At 37.7% G+C, this 26,532-nt stretch overlaps 1 protein-coding gene across 2 annotated transcripts in view; it reads left to right on the top strand.

Moving 5' to 3' along the window:
* The window catches only part of STRN (striatin), an 88,585-nt gene that overhangs the window by 2,338 nt on the left and 59,715 nt on the right, over positions 1–26,532 (top strand). For both annotated transcript variants that reach the window (XM_037165399.2, XM_037165400.2), the window contains exon 2: positions 22,916–23,019. In XM_037165399.2, the coding sequence (XP_037021294.2) occupies positions 22,916–23,019 (104 nt within the window). The remainder of the gene's footprint in view (positions 1–22,915; positions 23,020–26,532) is intronic.

Raw genomic sequence — 26,532 nt, 5'->3', positions numbered from 1 at the left:
TGTTGTACAGGTGTGGAGAATGATTTTAATGTGAGATCACTTTTAATTTCTTTTCCCATTTAGGGAATGTAAGATCAGTTACAGTGATTTGGTCAAAAACAAACAAGAAAACAACTTTCAGCTTCCCACCTGTGGAAGTTTGGGAAGTTCCAACCCATCTCACCCCACTGTGTTTAAACTTTTAAATTTACCTGTAACTGTAGCCACTCTTCAATTTCACATGCACACACACAGCATCCTGGGTTTTATGGCAAACTTTGAACTTAAGATAGGTTTCCCATTGGTTCTGATCATATCTGAACACTACATTTTTATAATACCTTTTGTTCTGTGCTCAAATTACATTAAGCATCCATGGAGAAACTTAAGAAAAATGCGTCATATTTTCCAAAGAGAGCAAGTATTATGTATTTTGGGGGGAGAGAGTTTGCAAGGACCTGAGGTTTTCGACCCCCTTATTAGCATTATTGAAATACATAAAAACATAAAGTGTATATTTTTAAAAATCACATCTTTACATCAACATCATTAAATTTGAACATATTTCTTTATTTTTCTTTTGTCATTAGTATTGTCCTAGAAAAACAATAGGGATTAAGAGTTGAATGAGTGATTATGATACTTGGTGTCTTCCTTTTAATTTTTAAATCTCTTCTGCAGTCCTTTACACCAAGAGTAAGATTATACCTTCAAGATTAAGTCTAATTTTTCTTTTTAGAAACCTGTCAGTCTTGCTCTTTCACATTGCCAGAGCACAATTGTGAAAGGCAATCCAAGTGCTCATCTATCTACCTGGTCCGCCTTCACCACTTCCTCCTTCAGATCTTAAGACTAAGAACTGGTCACATGGTACAAACTTATTTGTCACTTTGTTCCCCCTTGTCCATTTGAGTTAATATATGACTCTCCTTTTACTCTTCATCATTCTTCCCCACCCCCCACCACCATGCAGATGAGAATAGGTAATTCATGGGAAAAGAATGGTCAGAATTGTTACTGAGCTTTATATTTGTGAAAAGAATTGGAAATGGGATACATCGCGTTTGAGAGAACCTCGTGTGACACTGGTTGGGCAAGATTACCTGAAAGAAATATTCAGTCTATTCCCAGTGCTAGGACAAACAAAATGCAGAAGAATCAGGGTTTATCATTTACCAGGTTTAAATTTTCTTATAAAAGCACAGAAGAGCTTAGCAGTGAGTGGGGAGAATAGCAGGAAGAAAGAACTTTATGAGTTAATGAGAACCTGCCTCGCAGTATCTGAGAATTACTGACTTATGGGAAAGCAAGCATGTAAATAAAAAGTAAATGTTAATGCCCTAGATTTTTGTGTGTGTGTGTGTGTGTGTGTCTGTTGTGTAGTCGGGGAGGCTCTGTTATGTACCTGGAGATGCTCCAACTGTGAAAAAGGTCTTACAATTGAGCAGCTTAGGCCCTCTGGTGTGGAGGCTGATACTAGAATGTTCGTGAATCTGGGTTTTGGCACTAGTGATATATATTTTCATTTAGCAGATGTTTTTCAAGCGCCTACTTCATGCGAGGTCCTGTTCTAGGCACTGGAGAAGCAACATTGATTAAAACAGATCCTTCCTACATGAAGCTTAAATGGTGGGGGAAGACAGATAGTCATAAATAAATGCATTCTTAAAATGTTAGGTGGTAGTAAGTGCTGTGGTGAAGTGTGGTCAGTTGCATATGGAGTGCTTGAGAGGGTGGAGAGTAGAAGAAGGGCTTTGCTGATGAGGTGCCATTTGAGCAACACCCGAGCAGGTGAAATCAGAGGACTTGTTCTAGGCAGAAGGAACAGCAGGGGAAAGGAACGTGCTTACACTGTCTGAGGAACAGTGAGGCAGGTTTTGCTGGAGTAGCGGAGGCGGATAAGAGAAATGATGGCAGAGATACTGAGTCTTGCCTTGGTAAGGACTTTAGATTTTCACCTCAGCCAGATGGGCAACTAATGAAATGTTTTGAGCAAAAGAGTGATACCATGTTTAAACAGAAACCTTTGCAAGGGTTCTGAGTAGACTTGGAGGGGAAATAGTGGAAAAGTCAAGAGTCTAAATGGGAGGCTTGCTGAATGATCCAGGCCAGAGATGAACTAGAGTGTCAGTAATGAGAAATGGGATTATATATTTTGATACATATTCAAAGCGTAATGGATTCTGAATACATTTTTGAAGGTAGACTCAGCAAGATGCGCTGGAGGATAGGATGTGAGGTTCGTGGGACTGTTGACAGGACTTACTGAGCATTTAAATTGACACGGTGGACACTTAAAATAGCAGTTTAATTTTTATTATAACTATTATTTATAATTTCAGTGAAAAGCAACATAGCATAGATCTAGATTTAAATCTTTGCACTAAGAGGTAACTTTTATTTTGTGCCAAAGATACATATTTGCCATAACTCTGGCCTCTCAGAGCCTTAGTTTCCTCATGTGTAAGATGAGGACAATAAACTACCTGGTGAGAATGAAATGAGATGGTGTAAAGTATCTAGCAGAGGGTTGGTGCGTAACACAAAGTAAGTGCTCAATAAATAAATGGTAGCAAGTGCATGATGTTAAATTTGTAAATCTCTTTGTGCAGAAAAGCAGAAATGTCAGTCATGAACTCTTCTAAGGTTAGTGCATGTAAGTGCCATCTGGAGCCATGCGATCTGATATTCTGGGTCTGATGGTGGCACTAAGGGACGTTTAATAGGAGCCAGCCTCAAATATTGATAATACACTTCAAATGTACTTGCTTTACTTAATAACTCACTATGTGTTTGTTACCTTAAAATTTACATAAATATTTCTGCGTTTGTTTGTCTTAACCGTGCATGACTTCTTGGGTAGCAAATTATATACATTTACTAACCACTCTATAAAAGTAATTTTTGGTATAAAAATTTTATTTGGGCATTTAAATAAACTTGGAGCTGTTGCACTCCTCTGTGGTATGGTGTATTTGTAAACATTCAGGTTTTTTTGTGGTCATCCTTGATAATTTTATAATCTTTAATTATATATTGGAAAGATTGTAGAGGTTTTACTCTTTTAAAATATATCCTAATATTTGTCACTTTAATTTAGTGTTTCTCAACTTTAGCTGCAGTTTTTGAATAATCTGGGGGGACTTTTAAAAATATTAATTCCCTGTCCTGACTGGCGTGGTTCAGTGGGTTGGGTGTCACCATTCAGTAAGGGTTGCTGGGTTCCGTTGCCTGTTTGATTCCAGGTCAGGGCACACGCCTGGGTTGTGGGCCAGGTTCTCCGTTGGGGGTGTGGGAGAGGCGTGCAGGAGGCGGCTGATGAAGGTTTCTGTTGAGCATCTGTGTTTCTCTCTCTCTTTCTTCTTCCCTTCCCCTTTCTATAAAAATAAATTTAAAAAATATTCCGCGAGCTCTGCCCCAGGCCAGTTAAATTAGAGTGTAGGAATTAGGCACTGGCATTTGTACCTTTTGAGCTCCCTAGTAGTACTAATATACAACAAAGATTGGGAATAACTGCTTTAGTTGTTCTTTCCTGTTTTTACATATATAGTTCAGCAATTTCAACACTTAGGTTGGCATTCCAGATATGGATGGCTTTTTATAGAATTTAGGATACAATTTCTGTTATGTTTCTGTTCTGTGTGATGATAGCTAGCATTTTATTTTTAGGCAGTAGGCTATTATAATTTGAATCACCTCTCTTAGACTGAGAGACAAAATGATAGCGTAATCTTTGGGCTGGGATGAACTTTGGAAATAATAAGCCACATCCTTCTTTCACAGGTGAAGTGAGATCGAGAGAGATTAAATGACCGAGAATGCAATGGGTTTTGTCCAAGCTGTCACTTCAATCTCCAAACACCTTTGCAGGTTTTTTATTAAAAACCTTTCAAGTACATTATCTTGCTCGATCCTTAGAACCTTCTAAAATAATCATTCACTAATGAATACTTAATCGTTTTTCTTTTTATTTAAAGCAAGAAGCATGGAGGTTTCACTGTGTTTTACTGTCTTCTAGCTTATTTCATTGGCTACACCCTGGGTTTTTTTGACTTTGGTGTTCTGTAGGTTCATTGTAATGTGTCAGGGTTTACATTTCTTTTTATTTTATTTGAGACTATGTTAGGCTTCTTGAATTTGTGGATTGGCATCTCACTTATTCCATAAAATTCTCACTCATTATCTCTTTGGATTTCTCTTCTATCTTGTTCTCTTTTCCTTTGGACCTCTGACTAGTGTATCTTAAGCCTTCTTTATCTGCTCTATATTTTTTATCTTTTTATCTCTATCTGCTTTATTTTGGATAATTTATTCCAGTGTATCTTCTGATCCATTAATCTTCTCTTCAGTGTAATCTAATCTTTTAAAGCTATCCTGTGAGTTTGTAATTTTGAAAATCTGCTGATTCTTGCCCTGGCTGGTGTGGCTCAGTTGGTTGGAGTGTCATCTGGTAATCAAAGGTTGTGGGTCTGTCCCTGGTCCAGGCAGGTACAGGAGGCAACCAGTCAATGATTGATTGTCTCGCGCGCCAATGTTTCTTCCTCTTCCTTACCCCCTTTTTACAATGCAAAAATGTCCTCAGGCGAGGATAAAAAAATGTTTTTAAATCTGCTGTATCTGTTCTTAATAGTTTCCTTTTTCCTGCAGATATTTTCAGTTGTCTTTTATTTTTTAAACCTAGTAAGGATAGTTATTTTATTGTTGGAGTCTCTGTTCTTCCTGCATGTGGGGTCTTGGAAGTCCCTTTCTGTGGTCTCTTGTTTGTGCTGATTCTTTCTGTGATGACTTGGTTTTTTGTATGCATTGTTACCATTGCGTGCTGCTCACTGTCCCTGAGAGTGATCTGAGGTCTCAAATGAAGATAGCTTCTTCAGAAAGTTTCTGGAGGTATTACCCAGACTGAACCACTTTAAAGCAAATTCATTGCTTGAAGTTTTAGACCATCCAGGTGGTCTAAATACGTTAGAGGGTCAATATCTGTCTGCTTCACCTTTGCTTTGCGGGTGTAAGCCCTTGAGGGTCTCAGCAAAATGTGGGGTATGTCTCCTATTAGACTCTCCACTGCAAGTGGCCCTGATCTTTGATTTTTGCCTTTTGGGTCCTGCAGCGCTGTCCAAACTAAAGTTCAGATTTGTTCTGACTGGCTGGTACCCAAAGGGAAAAGGTGGCTTTTGTTTTCTTCACAAGGTTCCCAATTTCTCTTCAATTTTGACCAAATAATTTCTTACTGTCTTTTAAGCTTTGCTTTTTAAGGTGTGTATAAAAATATTTTTATCCATTTCCAGTAGGGGAGCTATTTCCAGGCTTCATTACCGCAAGTGGATTTCTCTGTAATCTTACTTTCACAAACTGACATGTAATAATGGACCCAGTAATTGTCTGGGGAGAAATATCACTGATAGCATTTCTTTATCAAGAGATGTACCTTTTTGACCTTAAAGGTTATATATTATCCAAGCTTTTTTTTTTCCTTTGAATTCTAGTAGTAGAGGAAGGCCTACAACTTTTCTCTATATCTTAGTAATTTAAGCAGAAATTAAAACACACAAACTCACTCTTTTATTTATCAGTCTTTGAAAGGTGTTTCAATTCTGGGCTATTAGAAATAATTGCTCTTGGGATTTTCAGAGTTTCTTGCTTTGGTGGCTGTTTGGACAAAACAATCTGTTGATCATCATAATTTTGCTGTGGAAAGTGGATCATAGAGTCATACAGCTTCATCACTTTTGCTCTGTAGTTTTTCTGGGCTTTAACTGTAAATTGTAGATGATAATACATCCACTAAGCAGAGTAGTTGTAAGATTTCAGCAAGATAATATATGCAAAGTATATTACCCATAACAGGTGTCCATTAAGTGGTTTGCTCTCATTGGTTGAAATATCTGTGGACAGAATTCATTTGATTGTATTATTTATTTCAGTCAAATTTTAGAAGCCAAGAACTGGTTTCAGTGATCCATTTTGTGTAGTAGCTACGTACATTCTTTTTGCCCTATTGATAGTGGTTTAAGGACAATAAACTGACCGTATTTGGTATAGGGGCAGGACAGAGATGGAGGTAGTAGGTGGTAATAGTTTGTAAGCATTGAAGCCCTCAGATAGTAATAGAAGAAATTTTGGAGTTTGGGAGACAGTCCTGAGTGGGGGAAAGGGTGGAAGAAAGGAAGAGATAGGGAGGGGAGCAGAGAGGTGGGAAAAGGAGAGACAGACACACGGGAGGGAGAAAGTGCACTAAACACATTAACGTGTTCTTAATTTCTAAAGGGTGTGTAATCTGTAGTCTTCATTTTAGTGCTTGTAATGGTAGAATTCTAGTGCTGGCCGGGATGGAGCCGTACACATACACAACACACATACACAACACACATGCGTTCTCCCGCCTCCCTCCACATCTCTAGTCTCAATTTTTGGTCCCCTTCATTGCACTAAGAATATTTTACCTCCTGAGGGACCTTAAAATTTAGGTAGTCTCATCTCTTGTATATTAGTTAGGGTCAGAGAGATGAAGAGGTTTGTCTTTGATCACTCTGTGAACTGATTTAGTTTAGATCCCAGGTGTTTGGCGCCCAGTCCAGGGCATTGTTCTCCATACTACATCTTCTCCTTTCATTGGTTCTGTGAACTGCTTCTGATCTGAAGTAGCCAAGTGAATTATAATTTTTAGATGATTAAGTATGCTTTGAATAGCTGTCATCATTTAAAGTAAATTCTTACCACTTATTTCAAGTTTTTCTTTAAGTAGAACAATTTAGTAGGATAATTTTTTTCAAGTAGAATAATTCTTTAAGGGGCTCAGGAAAGTCTTTCACAATTTGTATTTCTCAAAATTGTTTATCAATGTGTCACTCTATTTTAATAATTTTATTTATTTTTGTGTAAGGCCTTAAATACTGAAATAAAATGTCTATTTTTTAAAAACATCTGCAAGTTTGGATCTTTTTATCTTGCCTTGAAAGCAGCCTAATTAAGTTCTGTGTGTGTATTTATTTAATATAGTTTATGTATATTGATCATAATATTAGTTTGTGTAGTACTTTGGTTATTAGGTAATTCTTAGCCCACCCATTATACATACACTATGTCTGAGTAGAATAAAATTTTAACCATATCTTTTCTCTCCTGCAGTAAGGTATTTGAGAAAATAAAACTACTTTCGGGGGCAGACTAAATGCTGTAAAAGTGCCTTATCTGAACAAGATGATGGAATATTAGAAAATATTGATATGTAAGAAGCAAAGGTTATGGTAGAGTTAGCTAGAAGCGGTGTGTGGCACGAGGAAAAGTGAGTAGGTGTTTGTTTTGGAGATGAGATGGGGAGAAAATAAGTGAGTGCCAGTCCTGGAATTTAGGTGAGCTTTGGGGAATATTGCACAAGATTGGGTGGAATAGGTATTTTGGGTGTGGCGAGTACGTTCTTGGCACCAGTGCACTGTAGAGTTCTAAGAAAAGGTCCGGGGGCGGGGGGGCTGTTCATTACTCTACACACAGGTTCCATTGGCACTCATTTACATGTGACACAAACTGGATCCAATACCAGCATATCTAGTTAGGAGAAATAAACATGATGGCAAATTCCACAAGGGTGATACCAGCTTTACCTGGTGGAAAATTACAGCCCAGTCTGGGACTCGTTCTCAATTTTTTTGTTTATATTTTCTAAATGAGAAGGTTAAGTAGTGAGTAAAGGATCCTAAATTATAGGCACAATTAAAACCTGCTCCCAAGGAATGTGGAGTCATACAAAGCTGAAAGGAGGAAATGAGGAGGCTGTAGATCTGGGTCAGCACACTTACTGAACTTGAAAAAGTGGAGTCAGTTGGGGAGGATGCTACCGTGGGTCCCAGTAATTGAATCCGGTACTTCATCTGTTGTTTCCTCTCTTTCCTTTCTTCTTTACCCTCCAAAAACAATGATAGCTTCACTTATTGGGCATCTACCATGTGCCCGGTACAGTGCTAAGCACTTTACATGCATAATCTATTTTAATCTTTGTAAAACTGTATGTGGTAGCTACTAATAATCATTCCCTAATTTATGGGTAAGTTAAATAGTTTGCCATAGAAAAGTTTGAGTGATAGACCTGGGTATGGTAAGTAGAAGGAAATACTTTGATATTTTTCTTGTTCTCTCATGTTCTGAGTTAATGTACAGGATTGGGATACATTTCTAATAATCTTCCAGAGATTTAGTTTACTTTTTTGGGAAAACACTCTGACCTCCAAACACAAGGAAGCTTCATGCTTGTATGTATGAGAGAAGCTTTGTTACCCAACACCATCCAGACTGGGGGTAGGGCAATGAATTCAAAAGGATGGTAAGGTAATACTTTAAATTTAAGCTAAAATGTATATAGATGCTTAGTAATCATTTGCCAGTGTAAGATCAAGCCAACTGACCATTCACATTTTTTTTTAGAAGGCTTATTGGAGATCTGTGTTGACTTTCTTGAATTATGTACAATTTTAATGCATTTGTAATACATATAATAATATATGTATTACTTATATGTAATATATAATATGTAATAATATATAATACGTAATACAGTTGTTTATGATTTCTGGTTTTCGATTTTCTTGAGTAAAGCACAAAGTACGAAATCTTAGATTTTTATGACTTTTCTCCTGATCTTTTTTAGTTGTTTCACCCATATGTAATTTGACAGTGATATTTTCAGTAGATCTCCTTTATTATCTTGTCTTTCTGAAGTATTCAGCCTAGTCTTTTTGATAGCCATGTTCTATGGCTTATATAATATTTAAATGAGTTCTCTAATCAGAGGAACAAGTGCACATGTCATATTCAGGTTTAGAAAGAAACCAGTTGACTTTTGGTGAGCTTATACAGCCCTGCTGTGGGAACCTCTTGCGGCTAGCTAGTTCTGCCTTATGATTTGCACTGGTAAGGGCCTTTTAGAGCAAGTCGTACACCATTATCTGGGCCTTGCCAAGTCATTCTGAGAGAGCTCATTTCAGGGATGCCACTGGCTTCATAATTGTAGGTGAATGTTATTTGCAGCAAATGGCACATGGGTTTGGATAGTTGTGAGTGTGGATTTGTGTTCCTTTTGTGTGTTCAGTACGGACTGCCAGGAAATGTGTTTGGCATCATGTTCTGAAAAATCTTTAAAATCAGTGTCATATAATATTTTTTCTCTAAAGCTCATACTTTCAAGTTTTATACACATTTCTTTTAAATAGAATGTGAATTGAATCATTTTATGTGAAGATAAATCTTATTTTAGATAAAATATAGTTATTATTATGTTACATTCTACATTTCTGATTTTGTTTATATGCAGTACCAACATTTTGTGATTTTAAAGCTTTTTAAAATTCTGCTTCTTTAAATAATAAAATAGAAATGCCTCAATTATTCAGAATTTAGGATTACAGTTCTGCTTTTTTTATCGCTAAGCATGCTTTTTTCATTAAAAATTAAAGTTTAGCTTTTTAGAGTCTTAAAGCTAGACAACTGAGAAGCACAAAACACTAAAATATGGAAATATTAAAGTTGTCAAGACCTCATAGAAAACCTCATAGAAAATTCATCATTGAAGTTTAAAAAACCCCTTTAAAGTATATTTTATTGATTATGCTATTACAATTGTCCAATTCTTTTTTCCTCCTCTTTACCTCCTCTGCCAGGTACCCCCACTCCCTGCAACATTCCCTCCCCTCTTAGGTCATGTCCATGGGTTGTACATATAAGTTCTTTGGCTTCTCCATTTCCTGTACTATTCTTAACCTCCCCCTGTCTATTTTGTACCTACCATTTATGCTTCTTATTCTCTGTATCTTTCCCCCCACTCTCCCCCTTCTCTCCCCCCCCCATAACCCTCCGTGTGATCTCCATTTCTGTGATTCTGTTCCTCTTGTAGTTGTTTGCTTAGTTTGTTTTTGTTTTTGTTGCTTTCTAAGATTCAGTTGTTGACAGTTGTAAGTTTGTTGTCATTTTACTGTTCATAGTTTTGATTTTCTTTTTCTCTTTAGATAAGTTCCTTTAACATTTCATATAATAAGGGTTTGGTGATGGTGAACTGCTTTAACTTGGCCTTACCTGGGAAGTACTTCATCTGCCCTTCCATTCTAAATGATAGCTTTGCTGGAGAGAGTAATCTTGGTTGTAGGACCTGGCCTTTCATGACTTCATATACTTCTTTCCAGTCCCTTCTTGCCTGCAAGGTTTCTTTTTAGAAATCAGCTGATAGTTTTATGGGAACTCCTTTGTGGATAACTCTCTTCACTTGCTGCTTTAAGATTCTCTCCTTATCTTTAGTCTTTGGCAGTTTAATTATGAAGTGTTTTGGTGTGTTCTTCTGTGGATCTAACTTGTATGGGACTCTCTAAGCTTCTTGGACTTTTTTCTTCACCAGATTGGGGAAGTTTTCCTTCATTATTTTTTCCAATAAGTTTTTTATTTCTTCCCCTCCCTCTTCTCCTTCTGGCACCCCTGTGATTCGGATGTTGGAGGACTTAAAGTTGTTCCAGAGGTTCGTTCCTAAGTCTCCTAATTTTTTGAATTCTTGTTTCCTCATTCTGTTCTCGTTGGGTATTTACTTCTTCCTTCTGTTCCAAATCATTGATCTGAGTCCTGGTTTCCTTCTCTTCACTGTTGGTTCCCTGTATATTTTGCTTTACTTTACTTTGGGTAGCCTTCCTTTCTTCCTTTATTTTGGCACCAAGCTCAATCAGTTCTGTGAGCATCCTGATTACCAGTGTTTTGAATTCTGTGTCAGATAGGTTGTCTATCTCCTTGTCACTTAGTTCTTTTTCTGTAGTTCTGATCTGTTCTTTTGTTTGGGCAGTATTTCTTTGTCTTGGTGTGCCTATTAAGCTGTAAGGGAACAGGGCCTTAGGCATTTGCCAGGGTGGGTCAGCCCTCTTGGTTGTGCTGTGGCGCTGTCTGTAGGGGAGGGGTTCCAAGAGGGAACAGTGCTGCTTGCTTGCTCTGCTCTACCCCCACTTTCAAACGTACTCTTGTGTGAGACTGGGAGTTTCTCCCACCTTTGCAACCTCCACAGTATTTTATTGCTAGAGGTTTTGAGTCTATAGTTTCCTCGTGAGCCAGCCCCTCCTCCCCTGTGTGGTCCTCTTGGCCCACCCGGAAGCCCATCTCTGCCCCCTCCTACCTGTCTGGATGAATGTTGCTTTAACTTCTTGGTTGTCAGAGTGCCATGTGGTTTGCTATTATGGCAGTTCTGGTTGATTATTGTTTTTAAATTGGTTATAATCCTTCTTTTGGTTGTGCAAGGAAGCAAAGGGTTTCTACCTGCGCCTCCATCTTGGCTGGAACTCCCATTTTTTAAAACTCTTAATTGTCTTTTCTGTTATTTATTCATATTTCAAAACAGTGTTTTTACACTACTTCCTCCTTGCTAGTTTTAAATAATACCTACTAATGTTATGTTTGGTAAATGAGGAGTTAGCTGCAGTATATCCTTCTACTTCTTGACTCTGTTTCCTATCCCCCTATATATCAAAGTATTTAAAATGAATGTTTATTGTGTAAATATACATAAATAAATCCACTTATGAGCCAGCCAAATAGTATACTAGTATTGTTTCTTTTCCTCTGCAATTTTTTTTTCCTTAGAGTTAATGATTACCTCATTTTTTTATGGCTTAATTTTCTTTGAACATTGCTCTACTTTTTTTTTTTTTTTTTTCACAGACTTCAGTAGCCTTTAAATACAAATTTATATGTGGTCAAAATTACCAAATAGTTTCACAGGTCCCTTATCCCATGTTTAAAACTGTTGATTTTATTCCGAGAGTTTTCCTGTCTTGCTCTAGTGTCGGCTACTTACTCTAGATCTGTGAGCCAGCTCTTAATCTAAAACTCTGTTTGGCTTCCCACTGTTGTTAGAACTCTTGTGTTCTCAATCCCATGTCTTCTTTTAGTTTTTCCTTTTAATGGTGGTGTTGTCTTTTGAGCAAGAATGTATGGGAAAGAAGGAATGTTTGGGAAGGTATTGCTTTGTTAATTTCTGTTCTGAAAATGAGTGAGTAAATAAGGAAAATTTATAATTGAAAGGAATGTTAGGTAAATGAAAATAATGATTCAGAAACTGTATGAGGAAATTTCAGAAAAGTCACTAGTTTATTAAAAAATAAAGCTAGCTGTAGCGTTTTAATGCCAGAATAAAATACATCACCTCTGTACTTGACTCCAGAGTTAAATAGGCATACCACTGTATTCTATTCCTGTAGTTATTATCTCTGTCTATAATTGTTTTTCGGGTTCCAGTTGCACACAACATATGCCACATATTTTTTATTCAGCATAGATGTTTCATTCACTGGACTGCGAGCTCTTTTTTTATTTGTTTCCTCACTAGCAGTAATGTCCCTAAATTTTTATTTGTGTGTGTGTGTATGTGTGTCTGTTGTGTAGCAGGGGAGTCTCTGCTGTTTACCTGGAATTACTAGAACTGTGGAAAGGTATCACGATTAAGCAGTTTAGGCCCTGTGGTGTGAATCTGGGTTTTGACACTAGTGATCCATATTTTCATTTAGCAGGTGTTTTTCAAGCACCTACTTCATGCGAGGTCCTGTTCTAGGCACTGGAGAAGCAACATTGATTAAAACAGATCCTTCCTACATGAAGCTTAAATGGTGGGGGAAGACAGATAGTCATAAATAAATGCATTCTTAAAATGTTAGGTGGTAATAAGTGCTGTGGTGAAGTGTGGTCAGTTGCATATGGAGTGCTTGAGAGGGTGGAGAGTAGAAGAAGGGCTTTGCTGATGAGGTGCCATTTGAGCAAGACCTGAGCAGGTGAAATCAGCAGAAAGAGTGTTCTGGGCTATTAGTTGGTTTTTCTCAGCATATAGTGATTGCCTCTAGCTATCCTTTTCTCCTAAAGACAGTGTCATGACTTGGTGATATCAAACTTATACATCTGAATCACTCGTTAAAATGCAGCTTTCATCTGTGGGGCCCACCTTCAGCTTTTTTTAAGACTTTATTAATTTTTTGAGAAAGGGGAAGGGAAGGAGGAGAAGGGGGGAGAGAAACATCAGTGTGTGGTTGCCTCCTCCATGTCCCCCACCTGGGACCTGGCCTGCAACCCAGGCATGTGCCCTGACTGGGAATCGAACTAACGACCCTTTGCTTCATAGTCCGGCACTCAGTCCGCTGAACCACACCACCCGGGGCCCACCTTCAGTTCCTGATTCAACAGTTCTGGGGTGTGGCCTGAGAATTTGCATTTTTACTTGGTATCCCAATGATGCTAATGCTGCTACTCTGGGACAACACTTGGAGAATCCAACTTACGCCAACTGTGGCATATTAAGTGTCCAGAAATAAAGCAAATAGGCAGATAAGAGCGAGGAACAGAGCTGTGCCAGAACTGCAGCTCTTTACCCCATAGAGGCATGAAATCTTATATAGACCCTCGAGCTGACAGACTAGTTAGTACACACTAGCTTTTTTGATTCTCTCCCAAGTTCTTTGTTTATGATTGTGTTTTTAGCTGTATCTCGATGAGAAAATAAAATCAGCCATTCTCATTCAGTCAGTAGCATGTTTGGGGATCACCTACTATATATATACTGTGGTCCAAATTGCTGTTAGGAAGAATATAGGAAAGACAAATAACACCAAATTTCTTCTCACAGTGCACTCCCAGTCTAGTTAGGGTATAAGACCAGAACTCTTATGTATGCAGAAATGGTAAGATGAGACCTTGGGGTCACCTAAAAATGAGGCTTTGAGTCATAAATCTCAAACGTTCGAATGTATTCATTTAACAATATTAACTGATTATAATTTTAATTGGCATTTCTCTTGCATGTGAGATTAAACATCTTTTTTAATATGTTCGAGCTTTTGTATTTTCTTTTTTATCAACATGTCCTTTGTATGTTTTTTTCTATTAAGTTTCTGATCTTTATGATTTATAGGTGCTTTTAATATATTAAGAAAAGTAAACTCTCGTTATTTGTGGTATGACTGTTTTCCTATTTCTTTGGACATTTGTTGAAAAAGAATTGTCCTATTTGTCATGATAGTTACTCAGCAACTTTTTTATTGCCATATATAAATACTTCATTTTTTTGAGGTGAAATTTATTAGTCTTTTATGGCTTTGTGTTTTGTCTTATTCTCAGAAAGGCATTCCTAACCATGAGATTATTAAAATAAAAATAAACTCTACCTTTTCTTCTAATACTTTGGGGTTCCTTCCTTAAAAATTTTTTGATTCATGTGGCATTTAAGTTGATGCGAGAAATAATTTTCAGATGGCTGCTCATCAACATTTATTGAATAATCTACATTTTCCCCATTCATGTGCTGGCGTGTCACCTCTGGCTTTCTCTAAATTCCTATTATATTTGGGTTTGTTTTTGGATTGTCTGTACCATGTATATGTTTATCTGTTTATGTATCAGTAACACTTTTTAAGTGACTTACAGAATTACAATAAGTTTTAAAATATTTTAGTACTTTTAAATAATTTTATTGTTGCTTATTTCTTTTTCCATATGTATTTTTGAATCATGATGTGTGATGCTTTTAAAAAACACTCTTGGTATTTTAATTGGGCTTGAATAATTTTTAAAGATTAATTTAGGAGTAAATAAAATCATAGTAATGCATTATTCTTTTTAGGAACATTGCTTTGCTTCTCATTTGTTCAAGACATTTATTTTGCTCCTTAATACCATTTAAAATATTCTTTGCTAGCTCTTTATCTGATTATCTTATCACTTTTGTTATTAATATAAATGGCTTGTTTTCTTTCATTATCTAACTAGTTGTTTTTATGGAAGCCCATGGGTTTCAGTTTATTATTTTTATATGCAGCTACTTCATAGACATTCCTCTATTTTTATAATAGTTCATTTTCTTGGATACATTTCCATGTATTCACTCAAATTATTTGCAAATAATAACTTTATTTCCTTTTTTCTACTTTTAAACTTACATGTTTTTCTTCTTTTTTAAAAAATTGATTGTGCTATAACAGTTACCCCAGTTTTCCCCCCTGTGCCCTCCTCTGCCCTCCACTGGCAGTCCCCTCTTTTTGTTCATGTCCATGGGCCATTCGTATAGGTTCTTTGGCAACTCCATTTCCTATATTTGCTCTTAACATTCCCCTGCCTATTCTGTAGCCACCAGTTTGTAATTCTTAATCCCTTCATCTTTTCCCCCATTCTCCCAGACCTCCCACCCAACTGGCCATCATCTCAGTGTTCTCCATATCTATGATTCTGTTTCTGTTCTAGTTGTTTGCTTAGTTTTTAAAATTCAGTCGTTGATAGTTATATCTTTATTGCCATTTCAGTGTTCATAGTTTTGACCTTCTTCTTAAATAAGTCCCTTTAACATTTCATGTAATAATGCTTTGTTAACGATGAACTCCTCTAGCTTTACCTTGTCTGGGAAGCACTTTATCTGCCCTTTGATTCTAAATGATAGCTTTGCTAGGTAGAGTGATATAGGTGGTGGGTCCTTGCTTTTCATCACTTGGAGTAATTCTTCCCAATCTCTTCTTGCCTGCAAAGTTTCTTTTGAGACTTACGGGAACAGTCTTCTGGGAACTCCTTTATAGGTAATTATCTGCTTTTCTCTTGCTGCTTTTAAGATTCTCTGAATCTTTAACCTTTGACATTTTAATTATGATGTCTTGGTGTGGTCCTCTTTACATCTGTCTTATTTGGTACCCTCTGTGCTTCCTGGACTTGCATGTCTATTTCCTTCACCAAATTAGGAAAGTTTTGTTTATTATTTTTTTAAATAGGTTTCCAATTTTTTGCTCTTTCTCTTCTCCTTCAGGCATCCCTGTGATGCGAATGTTGAAACGCTTCAAGTTGTCCCAGAGGCTTCTTACACTATCCTTGATTTTTTGGGTCTTTTTTCTTCTTGCTGTACTGATTGGATGTCTTTTTCTTCCTTATGTTCCAAATCATTGATTTGATCTTGGCTTCATGCACTCCGTTGTTGATTCCCTGTAAATTGTTCTTTGTTTCAATTAGTGTATCCTTTGTTTCTGCCTGGATCTTTTTTATGGTCTTGAAGTACCCACTGAGTTCTTTGAGCATCCTAATAAGCAGTGTTTTGAACTCTGCATCTGCTAGATCGCCTACCTCCGTTTTGTTTAGTCCTTTTCTAGAGTTTTCTTATGTTCTTTCACTTGGGCCATATTTCTTCGCCTCCTCATTTTGACAGCCTCCCTCTGTTTGTTTCTGTGTATTAGGTAGAAATGTTGTGACTTCATGTCTTGGTAGCATGGCCTAATATAGTAGGTGTCCTGTAGGGTCCAGTGGCACAGCCTCCTCTGTGTCCCAGGCTGTGTACTTGAGGTGTGCCCTCTGTGTGAGCTGAGTACTCCCTGCTCTTTTGGATGAGTCTTGATTGCTGTCAGCAGGTCAATGGGAGGGATTTACCCAGTCCAGATAGTTGGTGGGACAGGCTCTGACCCCTGGCTTGCAACTATCTCCCCCCATGGCTTGTGGAAGTGGTTGGGTGGTGCTCCTATGTGTTGTGTAACTGTTCGCTGGGTGCACAGGCCCTTGGGTTTCTCAGGTGGTGCAGGCCAAGATCAGTATCCACTTGTGTTCTGTCTGGGTTCCCTTGACATAAGCTATAAAGTGATCTGCAGATGGCTGCTGCTAGTGCTGGGCCTGGGGCCTCTTAATAAGAGGTACAGGCTGCTGGGCTCAGCTATTGCTCCTTTGAGTGGATTTAGGAAGGTCTGAAGCCTGCACCTCACTCAGTCCTACATATGTAAAGCCACTGTTCCCAGTTTGGGTGGGCCCATAAGTTGGATGAGGCAGACCCATAGGTAATTGTCAGGGTGGGGCTTACCTTGTGAGCCGGGTTGATGGAGATTCAGATATGGTGCCACAACGCTGTGGTTCTGTGTGAGGGAGGTATAGTGGCTGCTGTCTGCAGTTCTGTCTGGGAGGAAGAGTTTTCCAGCTCTTGCTCTGGTGCCATACCCTTCATTTCCTCCCTGTATACTACTGGTACCCTTCAAGGTGCTGCTCCAGTGCTGGAGCCCAGAGGGAGTGAGTCTGAGTGAGTCCGTGATATAAGCCCCTTTAAGAGGAGATGACTGAGAATCCTTCAGATTCTTCTGCCGACTGAACCCACGCTGGTTTTTACAGCCAGAAGTTATGGGGATTTAATCATCCTGGTGCTGGAACCCTGTTCTGGGTGGTCTGGTTTGGGGCTGAAAACTGTTGTTCTCGGGATGTCCTTTTGTTTTATCTCCACCATACTTGAATTTGGGATCTGCTGGTTCCATGTTTCCACCCCTCCATCCTTCGTACCCGTCTGGATGAATGTGGTTTCTTTAATTCCTTAGTTGTTTGATTTTCATACAGCTTGGTTTTATGACAGTTCTGTGTGATATTCTATAATAGCTGTAAATTTTCTGTGATTGTATGAGGAGTGAGCCATGTTTACGTATGCCTCCATCTTGACGGGAAGTCTAAACTTACTTGTTTCTATCTAATGACATTGGCTACCACCTCCTGAACAGTGTTAAATATTTGTGGTGATAAATGAACATCCTTGTTTTGTTCCTGAATGTTAGTACTTTTTGCGTTTCATCATTATGCACGATGCTCGTTTTAAATTGTATTGTGTGTATCTTATCATCAGGTGGGTTGGCATAGGATAGTGTTTGTTTCAAAATGGAAGATTTTATTTTTTAATTGTATTTTTTCCATTACCATTTATCCCCCTTATACCCTCTTCCATCTCCACCCCCTGTGCCTACAATCACCACACTGTTGCTTGTGTCCATGAGTTCTTTCCCTCCCTTCCCCTCCCCTCCACTCTTTTCTTTTTCTCTTTCTTTCTTTCCTTGATCCTTAAAATAAAAGATTTTAAATCTTATATTGACAAAAAAAAGTTGCAAGGGCAAAACAAAGAAGTTTTTTTTTTGGTCCTGAACCACGTGAGGGCAAGTTGCCAGCCAACCTGATGGCCTGTTGCCTCCTGCAAAATACTACAAGGTTTATTTCCTATAAAGAAGTACTATCCTATGTAAGCACGTACAGCCATCAAAATCAGGAAACTAACACCGATGTATTATTATCATCTGATCCTGCGAGCTCATTCATGTTTCTTGTTCCAATGTCTTTTTCATAGCCAAATCCAGTCCAGAATCATACGTTACATTTGGTTTTTATGTCTTTTTTGTCGTCTTTAACCTGAAACAGTCTTTTCCTTTTACTTTTAGGACCTGATACTTTTGAGTATTACAAGAAAATTCATGTAAAATATCCCTAAATTTGAATTTGCCTGATGTTTCTTTACGGTTGGTTTTCAGTTATTTATCTTTGGCAGGAAATACCACAAAGTTTGTTCTGTGATTTACCATCGGGGAATATCACACATACTGGTATTACACCTTTTTGTTTGCCTTTTCTAGGCACTTCTGTCCTTTTTGTAACCTGTCTCTTGAACAATTCTGGGTCTTCTATATTTATTAACTACTTAATCCAATATGTGAATTGATAGGAAGATAAGAAAGCAAGTATACTGGGAGCATTAAGGAGATAGTTGGTGGGTTGGGGAATGAGTTAACAGTGAAGACTTGAATATTGGAGGCTGAAGTTTCAGAATCATCCAGGACCAGTGACGGTGGTAAAAATACAAAACTAGCCAAAGGGTATAGAAAGGGAAAAACTCACAATCAATTTTATTATTACTTTGATTGTATAATTATACTGATTGCAGTATTGTTTTTATTAAAGCCATTTTGAAGAATAGAATTTTGTGCCAAAGCATTGCTTGGCCAAACAGTGTGGGCTGTAGTGCTTTTTTGACCAGTCAAAATTTCTTTAATTTCTGTCAGCTCTAAATGCATGTATTATTATTATTATTATTATTATTATTATGCTGATATAAAATAATGATCTCGAACCCTGGCTGGTTTAGCTCAGTGAATTGAGTGCGGGCCTGTGAACCAGACGATTGCAGTTCGATTCCCAGTCAGGGCACATGCCTGGGTTGCAGGCCGGTTCCCAGCAAGGGACACAGGAGAGGCAACCATACGTTGATATTTCTCTCCCTCTCTCCTCCCCTTCCCCTCTGAGGATAAATAAATAAAATCTTTAAAAAAACAAAATAAAATAATGATCTCATTACCGAATATATAATTTCCAAAAGTTTTTATGATTCTTAAATATATATGTTATATATATTTGATGCCATTTTTCTTTTTATGCAGTTGAATTATTTTTAGATTATTTTAATTATTTCAATAAGATAAAATATTTTTTAATTGCAGTTAAAATTTAAGAGCCTGTTGCAATGAGAACAAAAATGTAACAGTACCTACATCATAATAATTGTAAGTTATGAAACTGCAAGTTGGATTTTTTTTCATTTCTGTACTGAATAAATAAAAATCAGTGTCATTCAAACTAAGTAGAAGTAAGCTTAATGGCTTGCTTTCTAAAACTTAGTTGGAGAGTCCCCACAATTCCTTAGGGTTGTGGTAAGGTCACCATTTAATGTAGTTCTTGCTTAATAAAATGTAAGACACTGTAGAAATATGAATAACGTTGCCTGGGTTAATACAATAAAAATGGGAGGGGAAAGCATGTGGGAGTTGAGAGCCTCGATGGTTATTGAGTAGACCTCTTGCCCTATTCTCAGTAGTGTTATGAGTTACTTTAACAAATGAGTGTTTGTGACATGGCTTCAGTTCCTTAAGTGGAAGGTATTATTTCAACCTTAAATGCGTTTTTGAAAATTTTTTATTTTCAAAATTTATTGATATTAGAGAAAGAGAAAGATTAATGGAGAGTGAGAAACATTACTCCACTTACCTGGAATAATGTTTTGTTCCTCTTATTTCTGTATGCATTGGTGGTTTCTTGTATTTGCCTTGACCGGGGATCAAACCTGCAACCTTGGCATATTCGGTCAACACTAACCAACTAAGCTAACTGGCCATAGCCTAAATGTCTTTTTAATTATTCTGCAGATCAGCTCGTTCCTTGCCCTCTGTTTCCCTGAAGACGAGAATTTTACAGTTCGTGTCATGTTAAAATGTAGGGGTTCTATTTGTTAGTACAATAATTCTTTGGGAGGAAACTAAAGAGGGCCATTATCTCTAATTTTCCCTTTTCCAGCTTTCACTTTCTTTTTTTCCTACATATTAAGTGGGAGGTGGGGCTGGAATGAAAGGTGGAGCTTGAGGAAAGGCAGCTCTTTATTGTTTGCTGGGGAGGTCCCAGATAACGTCTCTGGACAAGGATCCATCTTAAATTTAAATATGTGCTGGAGCTCTGAGGAATTTTACTTTGCAAGGGTATTATAAGAAATCATGATTTTACTTATAATTTTCTTCTTTTCCCATTTTGACTCTTTTTAAAAAATATATTTTATTGATTATGCCATTATAGTTGTCCCATTTTCCCCCCTTCATTTCCCTCCACCCTGCACACCTCCTCCCCTACCATTCCCCTTCTTTAGTTTATGACCTCGTGTCTCAAGTTCTTTAGATTCTATATTTCCCATACTATTCTTGCCCCCCCATCTATTTTCTACCTACCATGTGTTACTTATTCTTTGTACCTTCTCCCCCCTTCTTCTTCTCCCACTCCCTTGTTGCTAACCCTCCATGTGATCTCCATTTCTATGGTTCTGCTCCTGATCTAGCTGTCCTTTTAGTTTGCTTTTCTTTTAGGTGTGGTTCTTAATAACTGTGAGTTTGCTGTCCTTTCACTCTTCATCTTCTTTATCTTCTTTTTCTTAGATAAGTCCCTTTAACATTTCAGATAATAAGGGCATGGTGATGATGAACTCCTTGAATTTGATCTTATCTGAGAAGCACTTTATCTGCCCTTCCATTCTAAATGAAAGCTTTGCTGGATAGAGCAATCTTGGATGTAGGTCCTCGCCTTTCATGACTTGGAATACCTCTTTCTAGCCCCTTCTTGCCTGGAAGGTCTCTTTTAGAAATCCGCTGACAGTCTGATGGGAACTCCTTTGTAGGTGACTGTCCCCTTAGCTCTTGCTGCTTGTAGGATTCTCTCCTTCATTTTAATCTTGGCTAATGTAATGATGATGTGCCTTGGTGTGTTCCTTCTTGGGTCCAACTTCTTTTGGACTCTCTGAGCTTCCTGGATTTCCTGGAAGTCTATTTCCTTTGCCAGATTGGGGGAGTTCTCCTTTATTATTTGTTCAAATAAGTTTTCCACTTGTTGCTGTTCCTCTTCTCTTTCTGGCACCTCTATAATTCGAATATTGGAATGTTTAAAGATGTCCTGGAGTTTCCAAGGCTCTCCTCATTTTTTTGAATTCTTGTTTCATCATCCTTTTCTGTTTGGTTATTTTTTTCCTCCTTCTGGTCCACTCCATTGATTTGAGTCCCAGTTTCCTTTCCATCACTATTGGTTTCCTGTTCATTTCCCTTAGTTTAGCCTTCATATGTTCCTCTAATTTGTGACTAAAATTAACCAGTTCTGTGATCATCCTGATCACCAGTGTTTTGAACTGTGCATCTGAAAGGTTGGTTAGCTCTTGGTTGCTTAGAAGTATTGGCTCTGGGGCTTTGAGCTGCTCATCTTGAGCCATAATGTTTTGGTCTGTTTGCACCTGTTTTGTAAGAGGGGCAGGGCCTTAGTTGTTCACCAGGGCAGGGGGGTGACCCAGTTGCTGGGTTGTGATGCTGTATATGGGGGTGGGGTCAGAGAGGGGCAGTGGTGTTTGTCTGCTCTCTCTCTGATTTTGGTCCCCTCTGCTGCTTCCTGCAAGCAAATAGGGCCCTTCTGATGCTGGTTCCTGGGTGTGTGGCCTTGTGCACCCTCCAGAACCCTATGGGTCTCTCCAACAAAGAGACCCTATGGGTCTCTGTGAGCCTGGGAGCCTCTCCCAGCACCTTGACCCCGAAAATTTTTCCAGTCGGTGCTTTTAGGCTTTATTTCCCGGAGCTGGGGCCATGGTTTGCGTGGTCCGTCTTCACTGCTTGCTCCTCTGCCTAGTTTATCTGCGGGTGAATGTGTGACTACAGTCAGCCAGCCACCCAGCATTCTCACGGGGTCCTCCCGTTCCCATACCACACTTGGGATTTGCCAGCTGCTGCCTGCTCGCCTGGGTTGGTCCAGCTGCTTTTTCCTGTGTAACGCTGCTCTGCCAGCTGCTGACTCTGCTCCTCTTCCCAGTCTGGCTGAATGATTCGTTGTTGTTGGACTTCCATACAGATCAATTTTGTGTGTTTTGGTTGCGTTTTTGTTACTAAAACTTTGTTGTCTTTAAACTTGGTTGTACGAGAAGGTACAGTGTTTCCACCCACACCTCCATCTTGGCCGGAAGTCTCCCGGGAAGTCTCCCTCTTCACTCTTTATAAAAGAGAAAACCCCCAATGCTTTGGGAGACAAACAGTTGAACACACTATACTGTATGCTTTGCATATGTCTGCATTTATGGTTGTTTTAGACTGTAGACTCTTAAGGATATGGACTATACCTTGTAACCTCCCTAGCCTGAAATAAAATGCATATAGATGTCATTTTGTTTTTAAAAATTAATTAAACCTTTTTTTCCAGTATCTAGCCTTTTTTTAAAAAAAGATTTTATTTATTTAGAGACAGGGGAAGGGAGGGAGAAGGAGAGGGAGAGATACATCAGTGTGTGAGAGATACATTAATCAGTTGACTCTCGCATGCCCTCAACTGGGGACCTGGCCCACAACCCAGGCATGTGCCCTGTCTGGGAATTGAACCAGTGACCTTTTGGCTTGCAGGCCGGTGCTCAATCCTCTGAGCCACACCAGTCAGAGCTTAAACCTTTTTTTTTCTTGCAGTCAGTGCCTTTCTGTATACTTACATAGTTTGTGACAGGTATGCAAAGGAAATGTTTTTGAATCTAATTGTCCTGTCTTCCAAATATTCTTTCTTAACTGAGTTTTTAAAAAAGCTTATTTGGTCTAAATTGAGTTTTATCTTTATTTTTCCTACTCAGGCTCAGATTGCCTTTCTTCAGGGGGAAAGGAAAGGTCAAGAAAATTTGAAGAAGGATCTTGTGAGGAGGATCAAAATGCTGGAGTATGCTCTTAAACAGGAAAGGTAATTCATGTAAAATAGAAGATAGTTAAATATTGGAGTAATTTTCCTGTCATTCCTAAAACAAATCCAAATTTTAATACTTTATACTTCTGAATTCAGGAAGTATCATCTGTAATAGACATTTATAAATGGTTGTAATATCTTAATTTAATTGTGTTAACATTTAATATTAATAACCAGTAAACTGATTTATGTGATTTGAACAATTTTAGCAACATTTTCTCTACCCTGTTCACTCTTAAGAAACCTAACTGAACTATTAATTATTAATATCCATTTCTTTACAGAATTGAAATAGTTTTTGAGTTGTAAAGGAAATTCTATAATGTTTATAGCTCTTTTCCTATTATCTAATATTGTTCAATTTGATGTGTTGTTTTTTTTTTTGGAGAAAACTTTTCTCTGGCAGACTATGTTGAGAATCTTTTTATAGACGTTTTTTGTATTTTGTTCCTTTGCTATCAGCTTATTGGTATCTCTCCAGAAGCAAATCTTACCTTTCTAGTTTGCTGGTATCTGAGATACTCAAGTAACTAAGCTTGGGTTTTAAGTCAAGGACAATTCACAGAGGAGAGTTTCATATGATTTAGGTTCATTTGCATTAACAGATGGTGGTCTTTGGATTTTTGTGTATGTCAGCAGTGAGAAATAGTTTTTTTTATGAATGAAGTTTATTTATTTATTTTTAATATTATTTACTTATTCTTCAAGTACAGTTTTCTGTCTATTTTTCCCATCCCAGCCCACCCTGTGCTCCCCACCTCCCTCCCATTTCCACCCCCCTTAGTTCTTGTCCTTGTGTCCTTCATACTTGTTCCTCCAAAGAGAAATAGTTTTTTGTTTTGAATACTTGATAGATGGTATTGAAATTCTCTATTTTGCTTTATTTTTGGTGGTCACATGCATTTCTCATTATTTTCATGTTGATTAGTGAGCTGTTTGCAAAACCTACTGTAAAATAACATTTAACAGATGATATTTATGAATATCAAGAAACAGAGAAAACTTTATTAGAACTTGTGTTCATCCTCATGTGGCATCTTTAAATGGCATAAGAGATTGAAAACAGGTTGACTTTTTAGTGAAAAATAAGTGGTTCATTTCCCTTAGAAGTTGATTGAAAAGAATACTGTATTGGAAAGATGGGAAAAATACTTTTAAAAGTATTAGTTTGGGAATATTTGATGTTTTAAACTCTCTAAGTTATAGGCATAAGCAAAGAGAGTAATATCAAAATGGCAACTATTTATTAAATATTATGTACCAGGCCCTGAGGCTTAAAGACAAAATGACTGGGTAGAGTTGTAGACTTAGGTGGAGCAGTGCTTCAGATCTCTCAGGTCTGTCTGATTCCGAAGCCTGCACTCTTTACTGTTACAGTATAGTATCTCGTGAGATGGAAGAAATGAAATATACAAAATACTACAGTAACCAAGAATATTGTGTGTGTGTGTATCTCTTCTCATTAAACATACTAATCTATGAACCAGCTTAAGCTCTGTGGTGGGGCTGAGTGTAAACATAGGTCATAGCCCTTGCCCTTATGTGCTTAGAATAACTGGAGACGAACTAGGAAACCACACGGTGCAGTGCAGGCTGGGGGGTGCTCTGGGAGACGTCTGTGCCCGGTAGAGTGGAGTCGCAAAGGAGAGAGTGGTCGTTTCTGTCTGGCAGGTGGAAGTAGAAAGGAGGGTGCAGTTAAAGGAGGTGAGACTTGAATATCATTATCAAAAAGGATGTGTTTGGCAGATAGATAAGGTTCAGTAAGTAGAAAGGATATGTTTCTCATGGAATAAAGCAGTTTGGTGTCTTCAGAAATTTGTAATTACTGTGTACTGGAGGGAAGGATGTTAGTTGTGATTTGATAAGTGATCATGCAGAGCCTAAGAAATTAAAACTTTTATCTTACGCATAGTAGGGAATCTTGAAAATTCAAAAAACTTTAAAAAATAACCTCAAATTAATAGAAGTTGCAAGACCTGTCTACCACTTTCCCAGATTCATCAGTCTGACCACATTTTTAATATATTAATTTCATCATGCACACTCTAGCATGTTGTTTTTTTCCAAATCATTTACTACTTAGTTGCAGATACTACATCTCTTCTCCCCTAAATTACTCTGCTTATGTTTCCTAAGAGCAAGGATATTCCTCTGTATAATTACAGATTATTATCAAACTAAGGAAATTTAATTATCTAACATAGCCCATTTCATATATTCCAATGACGATCTTCATATCATTTTTTTTACCAAATGTCTCAATAATGATATTTATAGGGGTTTTTCCTGGTCCATAATCTAGTCTAGGAATACATATTGCATTTTAATTGTCAAGTGATTGAAAGGTTTTAAACACAGAATAGTGTGAAATAGATTTTAGAAAGATCATCCTGACCTCAATGTGAGGGATGGACTGGAGAAATGATAACATAGTAGCCGCAGGGATAGAGGCATCAGCTCTGAAACATTTTAATAGATAGAATCCATAACAGTCTGGAAGATGATTGGGTGTAAGGGATGAGGAAGAAAGATAATTTAAGAATGATTGGAAGGTTTCCAGCTTGAAGTGTGTTTTGGAAGTTATCAAGTGAATTAAAGATAAGAATTAAGAATTAAAGGATAAGAAATAATGGTTTAAAGGTAAATATAGGAGAGGATTCATGTGCATACATGTATACATCAATATTGTAGGTAAAGATAATAGGAGTAGTTGAGGAAAGAAATATTGTGGGAAAAGAAGAGAACTACAAGAAATGGAAATGTTTGAAGAAAAGGCAGAGGAAGAAGACCCAACAAAATGATCTTTGGAGAAGAAAGGAAAGAGCAGTCTGTTTGAAGCAAGCTAAAGAAAGTGGGAGTATGACAATTGCAGACTCCAAGTAGACTGGATACTAAAAGTAGTCATTTGGATTTGCCAGTTAGGAGTGTCTTGGTATCCTTGCCAGAACGGCTTCATTGAGGTAGCAGGAACATAAACCAGATCACAAGAGAATGAGGGGTGAGAAGGATAAAAAAGTGGAGATAGGTAGAGTTGCTTATTTTTCAAGTAGTTTACTTTGAAGAACAGAAGAGATAAAGAACTGGCCTGGTCTAGGGAAGATTTTTTTTTTAAGCTAATGGGATTCTCCTGGAAAAGAGTACCTGATTTTGTATCTTTTGAAGTTTGTGGAATGATTTGAGATTATTCCTGATGTAATGGCTCTATTGAAGTGTAATAAAGGAATACAAAAGCATTTTTTGTGTGTGTGAATTAGAGTTCTTAAACATTTCCATGTCCATTGGACTCATTTTTTAAAACACAGATGTTATATACTGCTTAAAAACATCTGGCTAATTCCAGAATTCTTCTTAGTAAAACTTTTTACATCCAGGCTCCTTTCTAGTCCTGTGTATACACATACACACATAGCACACACACACTGCTAGCTGTCTTCTGACCCACTTCATTTTGTTTGTTTTTTACACTTTGAGGAACTTTAAGCTGTTCTTTTGGACAGAAATACCCTCTGC

Source organism: Artibeus jamaicensis, unplaced genomic scaffold (genome assembly GCF_021234435.1).
Source record: "Artibeus jamaicensis isolate MK-2021 breed Jamaican fruit bat unplaced genomic scaffold, CSHL_Jam_final contig_465, whole genome shotgun sequence".
Lineage (NCBI taxonomy): Eukaryota > Metazoa > Chordata > Mammalia > Chiroptera > Phyllostomidae > Artibeus > Artibeus jamaicensis.
Note: the sequence above shows the minus strand (reverse complement) of the source record. Positions and strands in the feature narration are given on the sequence as shown.